At 35.1% G+C, this 8,334-nt stretch overlaps 1 protein-coding gene across 1 annotated transcript; it reads right to left on the reverse strand.

The window, feature by feature from the left end:
- Positions 1–1,622: 1,622 nt before the first annotated feature.
- Positions 1,623–6,921, reverse strand: LOC106292331 (Golgi apyrase-like). Its single transcript, XM_013727928.1, has 9 exons — positions 6,907–6,921; positions 6,698–6,814; positions 6,477–6,605; positions 6,340–6,396; positions 6,175–6,267; positions 5,871–5,946; positions 2,734–3,091; positions 2,379–2,589; positions 1,623–2,216 (listed from the first exon to the last, which is right to left on the reverse strand). Exons 1-7 carry the CDS (start codon positions 6,919–6,921, stop codon positions 2,820–2,822), a joined length of 759 nt encoding a protein of 252 aa, XP_013583382.1. The 3' UTR covers positions 1,623–2,216; positions 2,379–2,589; positions 2,734–2,819.
- Between the last annotated feature and the right edge of the window lie 1,413 nt (positions 6,922–8,334).

The following is an 8,334-nucleotide window of genomic DNA, read 5'->3' on the forward strand; positions in this document are numbered from 1 at the left end:
AAAATCTCTTCCGACGACGATTTAGAATGAACAGGTCATTGTTCATGCGTATTGTTCATCGACTCTCCAATGAAGTTGAATACTTTCGACAAAAGAAAGATGCTCTCGGAAGGCTTAGTCTCTCTGCACTTCAAAAGTGTACAACCGCCATTCGTGTTTTGGCCTATGGTTCTGCGGCTGATGCTGTTGACGAATACCTCCGCCTTGGTGAAACTACCGCTCGAGCATGTGTGGAACATTTTGTAGAAGGAGTAATAAATTTATTCGGCGATGAGTATCTAAGAAGACCAACACCGGCTGATCTTCAACGTCTACTTTATATTGGTGAGCAACGTGGATTTCCCGGGATGATAGGAAGCATCAATTGTATGCATTGGGAGTGGAAGAATTGTCCCACCGCTTGGAAATGACAATATTCACGTGGTTCGGGGAAACCCACAATCGTTTTAGAGGCGGTCGCTTCGTATGATCTTTGGATATCGCATGCTTTTTTTGGACCTCCAGGTACCTTAAATGATATCAATGTTCTTGATCGCTCACCTGTTTTTGATGACATTATAAAAGGTCAAGCTCCGCAAGTTACTTACTCTGTCAATGGAAGAGAGTATCATTTGGCTTACTATCTCACCAATGATATTTATCCGAAATGGGCAACTTTTATCCAATCTATTTCAATACCACAAGGTCCGAAAGTGACTTTATTTGCTGTTTGCTCAATATCAAGAAGCTGTCCGAAAAGATGTCGAGCGTGCTTTTGGAGTATTGCAAGCTCGTTTGGCCATTGTTAAAAATCCAGCACTTTTTTGGGATAAAGACAAAATTGGGAGGATTATGAGAGCATGTATCATACTCCATAATATGATAGTAGAAGACGAACGAGATGGATACAGTCATTTTAATGTTTCAGAATTCCAACCAGGACAAGACACCGGAACTTCACAGGTTGATCTCACGTATTCTACAGATATACCTTCAAATATCACTAATATGATGGGTGTTCGAACTAGAATTCGTGATAGACAAATGCATCAACAGCTCAAAGCTGATTTGGTTGAACATTTGTGGAGTAAATTTGGACGTGATGAAGACAACAACTGAGTTTGAAATGTTTCTTTCAAAATATTCTCGATTATTGTACTAGTCTTTATTTTTATGTTTTTTTTTTAAATCTATGTTTTAAATGTTATCTTTTAATATGTTTTTTAATAAATAAATTTTATCTTTAAAAAAAAAAAATAAGAAACCCTAATTAAGAAACTCCCATTGGACCGCTAAAAATGATAGTTTCTTAACAACAATCCTTAACCCCACTTAAGTAGAGTTAAAATATTAAATAATCACTAAAAACCCCCTTAAGGATCAAGGGATAATTATGCTCTTATTGGAGTGACAAATTCGATCTTTGGTGCTAAGAGAATCATTGATATGAATTTTTTATCAGCTAATAAAGTGATATAATCTGTTTTTGTTTTTTTTTTAATTACAATGCAATATAGGAAGACCACTAAAGTATGACAAAGCGACAAAGAAGAAGGAAATGACAAAAGCAAAAGAAATTAAAAATGTGGTGTTGAATCCTAAATCCGATAAAAGGGATTTATAGACTAAACAAGAATAAAGTATGGTTAACGGGGCCAAAGATTTCGTTAATGAAGTGTTTACAAAGTGCCGAATCTGAAGTTACAGAATAGGAACTCGTAGTCGTAAAGACAAACTCGGGTTTTCTCTACTTTATCTTTCTAGTGATTCTCTCTCTGTTTTTCCTCCTCCTCTCTTCACACTCCCTTCTTCTCTTTTTATAGATTTTAGTTGTGTGTTTTGCGAATATGTTATGATTACTCTCTGACTTGCTAAAGTAATCGGCGCGTTGTCAGCGAGCAGGTTCGGTGCCGCAGTAGGAGTCTTGGCCTATTCCGTCCTGTCATCCGGTGGCGTGTGTCAGGTCGTACGAAGACAGCTTGAAGAAACTCCAGGATTCTTTGAGCTGATGCCTTCTACAACAGATGCAAGACACTTGCTGAAGATCGGATGACCAGAGGGAAGCCTGCTAGCAAAAACTTCCAGTGTAGAAATGGCAGCTCGTTGAGCTGGAACACCTGACTCGTCATCTGTCTCAACAATTACATTGACGATTTCCTCGCACATCTTCCCGAAAGCTTCAACAGCCGCCTCGTCCAGGTTCAACCAAGGATTTCCTCTTTTCGGTGCCCAAGCACCTGCACTCAATAGCATCGCCATTAAGCCAAAGCCTCCAAATCCCAAGGGAATTCGCATGGCAATGCTACGTCTAGGCAAACAAAAGATAGAACATCCGCTAGAAAATATGTTCACTCACGAAATTACTATGAAAAGAAATTATAAACGGAAATAATGTTTACCTTTCTCGTCCCATTACGATCTGACTGCTGCTGAAGCAAGCTAGTAACAACCCTATATAGACAGATCCATAACTCATGTAACAGTCATCAAGACATCATGAATACGCATTCTGATTTCCTTTCTAACTGCAGAAGTCACATCTTTCTCCTTTGTTGAATCAACAGCTTGTAGGAGACGTATACAGCCCTTCATAAGCTCCTGCAGATCTTGCTGCAAATTTAACAAAACGCATTTACTAAAACATGGACATTTAAGAAAGCACACAGACGGAGAAACAAGGTGGTATAAAAACTATCAATTTTATATAAAAAAGTGTAATTTGAATTAAAAACAAAAATTTGGAAGAGGGTTTACCTGAATGCCAACTGAAACATTATTTCTTGGTTCAAGTGACACAGCAAATGCAAATTCTGGGTCTTGCAATTTCTCGAACATAAATTCTAGGACAAGCCGCATCTGGAATAAACATTCTTTACTAGAACTGTCTTTGCTGATAGTCTGAAGAAGCATAACCAGGGATGAGAGCCATGTTGAAGAAGTATATTGTTCGCATATTTCCACGGCAAAACCATACTCCCACTCCCTCTTAATATCTGATATAAAACTATCCGAATTCTGGACATTACCAAGCCAAGCTGAGTCTTTCCTTGAAAGTAGGGACTTGAACAAGAGGACAAGTAAAGAAGGCAAGCCATTTTGTTCACCAATAACTCTGCAGGAATAAAGGAACGTCATCAGTATTTTCGGAGAAAAAAAAACACAAAACCTCAAATTCAATTTCATGTATCTACACATTTCCCCAGGAGGTAAGCTACAATGGAACGCGCTTCCTTTCACTTTCTTTAGAGCTTTTGCAGGGGTCATGAGATTCTGAGGGTTGCAGACGATTTAGTAACAATTTCTTTAAATTATTTTTAATAATTTTAGAGACTCATGTAATTTATATTGACGATTTTGATTTTGAGGGTTGTAGACGATTTAGTAAATGTTTCTATAAACCAATGTTTCACTTGGAGCTTTTGTTTCTCTAAGAACTTGTCTTTTGAGATGATAAGGCTTTTTTTTTGTTTTTTCTTCTGTGTAGGATCATCTTGATGGTAGACTATGATCAAGACAATGTGGAAACTTGTGGAAGTCTACTCAAGACCAAAGAGGGGATAGCTCGATTGGCTTTGTACATTACATCTATTGGCAGGTCATTCATAGTTTTGGCTCTTTTATATTCATTTAGTTGATGTCACTAAGCTTTTTGAATGCTTTTACTTACAGATTTTCAAACGCACTTGGGGCGTTGATATATCCTATTTTATGAACAAGGAGAACTTCCACAAGCCTTTTGCCGTAGAGCACAGTTGGTTGCATTATATTACTATGGTATTTGTTAGTTATCTGGTTTTTCATTGCATGCTCAAGTTCTCCGGATGCCTATTACTGCTCTGCTTTTAGACAAGGCAAGTGAGTCGATTTTTGTTGTTATCTAAGATATGTTTAGTTGGTTTGCTTAACATCTGATTCTTGCAGGAAACTGGGGGTTACAAAGGGTAGACTAGCTTCGGGTCAAGAGATATTCAGCCAAAAGTTGATTCTGGATCCATGTATTACTCTTGGATCGGAGTCAATGCCGTCATTGACTGATCAGCAGAAGGAAACTCTTCGTGTTTTGTTGCAGTAAGGAGAAAATAGCTAGAGGAAGAAGAAGAAGTGCAAGAGTATGACTGATTGGCGTTTGTTTGGTTGCTCTGTTTCAGATCTCTTACAGAAACTTAATTCATGCGGCCGCATCTCTCTCCCTAGAATTGGACCGTCTCTTTCTTTTGGTATTGGGCTAGTTGTAGACCGGACCGGTTATGGACATTCATCATATGGTTTATAACATTATTTTAAGTACTTCTCTGTTTTGTTTGTAAACCCTTTTTTCTTAGCTTATTATTATTTTGAAGTTTAAATATTCATGATGTATAAAAAGGGAAACTATCGAATATGAAATATAATCCATTCGGCTTTACAAATATTCTCTTACGAAAGGTGAGGTTACAAGTTTGATCCTACGAATTTTCAACCATTAAATCAATATTGTGAAATAGTTTATTAACGAGGGATTTCACATTTTGAAAAAAATCATAAACTGATCGAAACCTTTTTACTTAATCCTGTAGTTTTATTGGCATGTAGGTATATGACTAATCCATTTAAACGAACTCAAATTTACATTTATTCATGGCAAACGATTTCTTTATACGACCAAACTGATATTTTGTTTTCTGTTAGTTCATACACGCACACTTCAAAATTTGAATTGAAGACACTATAAACTAGGTAGGGTGTAACATGTCCAACGGTCAAATACACTATAAACTGAGTGTTAGTTCCGGTCGAACTAAAGCGCAAGTTATCACAAAAAAATAATCTCGCAAAAAATATACCATGGAATGAATGTGTCACATAAGATTGATGTTTGTAAACTTTAGTTAATTTTCCGTGTTGTATAATTCACTTTTTAGATTCTCTTTGAAGATATGACGAATTCCTGATATAAAGTATATCAGGGAATATTATAAATGAATTATAATCTCATAGTTTAAAAATATTAAATAATAATTATAATAAAGTAATATCAAATTGCTAATTTTATCAATATATATATTTAATTTATTATTTGATATTTTAATATACTGATATAATAAAATTAAGTGTTATAAATATATTGATACGTTGATGATAAAGATGAACACTAGGTCTAGAATAAACCTGAATAAGAAAATAAAACCTAAATTTTTGGTTAATTTTGTTACTTGATTTTGCGAAATTAAAAAGACACTGCCGGATTTAGTTAATGATACTAGAAGTCTAGCAGTCTACACGTAGAAAAAGATGCCGTTCAGTTAAAAAATATCAGTTAATAAAAGGACTACTAAGAGCATCATTATCCTAAGAGACACTTAGGGGTTCTTAAGCTTTTTTTAATAATTTTTAGTTGGAAAAGTAAGTTTAAGAGATTTTGTTAAGAGATGAGTATATTTGTGTGGTCAATTGCAAGTCTCTTATTTAAAGGTTTTTAAAATAAAATTAAACATTTTTTATTAAACTTCAAATTTATTGATAAAATTATTAAACATAACATTATAAACATAGATTTTTAAATAAAAACAAAAAAAAAAGATTATATTATGGTATAGTTAAATAGGTTCAAAGTTAATTAAGTACATTTGTTTGAAGGGGAAAGTGAGCCAAACAATCCTAATTAGCTGACAACAAAACTACAACAAATGTTCTACAACTTACGATCAAAGTCCATGTTTTCGGGAACAAGAGTATGAACATAACTGGATATAATAGCTATCAACTTCTAGGAAATACTGCACCCATTCAACGAATCAAAGGCGAGCAAGGAAGCTATTCTAAAGTACTCCTATGTTATATCCATCTCAGACTACAGAAATATAAACTACTACTAAGCATAGATTATGATGCAAAAAGAGAGATTAGATTACCATCAGGATCAAAGAAGAGAACTTGCTTGACTTTTCCTTCAGAAAGGGACTTCTGGAAAGTTTCTATCCCTTTCTCCTAACATCATTCAACAAAAAAGAGAAATCAATTACATACAACACTGAAAGCATTGCAGAATAGACAACACTGGAAACTTGTTACTTTACACTTGTACTACTCAGAATGCATCCATACAGAGACTCAACAAGTACAAGCATCCAAGTCTAGTCATACTATAATAACAATACGAGACTGGATTTAACATGAGTCTGGCACTAATAGCTAGGACAAAATTAAACAACATACCCACTGGTAAGAACCTCCCTGAGTACCATCCAGAACAGAAACTGCATTTGCCTCAGTCTTCAACCTGCTTCGATCTTTCAGAAGCTCCCTAACCTTCAAAACAAAATTATATTTTTTCGTATAAACACTACAAAAGCAGAAATCATATGTTTTCACAACAATTACTGCTTGCAAAATGTTTTCAGAAGCTTCATGACCCAAAGCCCTCAAACCAGCAGTAGCCTGCACATGATATAAAATGATAATTACAGAAATAAACGATCGCATGAACCTCATTATGTGAAAGGAAATCGTTTCCATACTTCAACTCTAACAGGAGTCAAGGGACGCAGCTCACTAGGAACAGAGTCCTCTGCTTTATCAAGCGGAGTCACCAAAGAGTTTGCTGATTGCCTTGGATCATTAAGATACGCACTCAATCCAGGCTTTAGCTGAAATCAACATAACACAAACTAATTACAAACTAGAACGACGAATCAAACATATCCTTTAACGCCTAAGATCAATTCAGCATTTGCAATACCTGAAGGAAGATCTCGAGCTGATTCTCCAAAGGAACGAGATCCAAATTCCGATCAAAGCAATAAACATGCACGCGGTTCCCCGAGAGAGATCTATAACCGGCCGATATCAGCTTCCTCTAATCGAAGACGACAACAGTAGTTTCCAGAGAGAGAGAGAGAGAGAGAGAGAGAGAGGAGGAGAGTTGATCGCGTTAAACGTATGACCGACGCTTGTGCCTCTCATTTCTTGACACGTGGACACTAAGAGGCGGGCCTTCCAATCCTTACGTAAGAGGCTTGCCTTCGCCTTTCTTTTTTAAAATTTTTTTTTTTAATTAAAATTCTTCTAAGAGACTTCATTAGAGTCAGCGATAATGCTGCTCTTACAACATCCACATCAATGAACCACCTTTTAGGGTTTATCTTTTCAACTTTTTATTATTAAATTTTTTTTTTATTATTTAAAAAAAAAAAAATTAGACTAATTCCGGGCCGCCACGACACGTGTGGCCCGCGCTACAGTAATGAATTTTAGGAGAGAAGGGTTCAGTCCAGAGAGCTTTAGACCATCAGCATTAGTGAACCCCATGGAAGGGGTTCACAAAGCATTTTTTTATTATTATTTTTTTTTCTGTTTGATTTTTGTTTTTTAAAAAAATATATATATATATTAATAGGACCAATCGCGGGCCGCCACGTGTCGTGGGGCCCGCGCTACAGTGATGATCCAGGTTCACCGGAGTGAACTCCCAAAAGACAGGTTCATAGCTTTTGTTTATTTTAATATTTTTTTTTTTTGAAAACTGTGTGAATTCCCCTTAGAGTTCACCAATGCTGATGCCCTTAGGAGAGAAAGGTTCATGTTATTGAATTATTTTATTTTTTTTTTCTTGATTTATGTGTGAACTTCCCCCCGTAAACTCTCGATGCGGTTGCTCTTAGCACTTAATTTAAAGCACTAAGTTTTAAAGTTTTAAAATTTAACCATAAGAATACATACAATAATACAACATATGTTTCCAAACTTTTAACCAGAGAATACCATGACACACTACATTCACTCATCTACGTTGAAAACAATTCAATTTTACTAGATCTTAATTTATATCATTTACAAATGTTTATAATTACATGATCTCAATTTTTTTCCCATCAAAATATTTTTTATAAAATTTATAAATTAATTTTAAGATGTATAAAGTCTTCTAGAAGATTTTATAAAACCTCATAAAACTTTACGAAGTTATATTCGTAAAAATGAATTCTAGATGTTTGTTTTGTCATAATAGGATTGTTATAATTTCACTAACCTTTTGGATTAATTTTGTATTAATTCGAGTTTAGGTATACTTACACTACAAGAAAACACATGTTTAACGACGAAAATTAACGAGGAAAAACAATCCTCGTAAATTTGCGTTGAGTTTACGACGAATTTACGTGAAAAACTAAAGTCATCGTTATTTCCTCGTAACGTAACGACAAAACTGTTTCGTCGTAAAGTGGATGTAATTTTACGAGTATTTTACGAGGAAAAACTATTTCCTCGTAAATACGACGTAAACTTTGCGTGGTATTTACGAGGGAATAGTTTACGTGTATTTAGCGAGGAAATTTTTGAATCCACCAACTTTATAGGTGTTACACGTTTTTTTTG

This window comes from Brassica oleracea, chromosome C5 (genome assembly GCF_000695525.1).
Source record: "Brassica oleracea var. oleracea cultivar TO1000 chromosome C5, BOL, whole genome shotgun sequence".
Classification (NCBI taxonomy): Eukaryota; Viridiplantae; Streptophyta; class Magnoliopsida; order Brassicales; family Brassicaceae; genus Brassica; species Brassica oleracea.

Excerpts from the sequence above, each read along its gene's own strand:
- LOC106292331 (XM_013727928.1), bottom strand. Across the intron at positions 6,606-6,697 it reads AGCTCGAGATCTTCCTTCAG|CTAAAGCCTGGATTGAGTGC; the intron begins GTATTGCAAATG and ends TGTTGATTTCAG. Across the intron at positions 6,268-6,339 it reads CTGAAAACATTTTGCAAGCA|GTTAGGGAGCTTCTGAAAGA; the intron begins GTAATTGTTGTG and ends TTTGTTTTGAAG.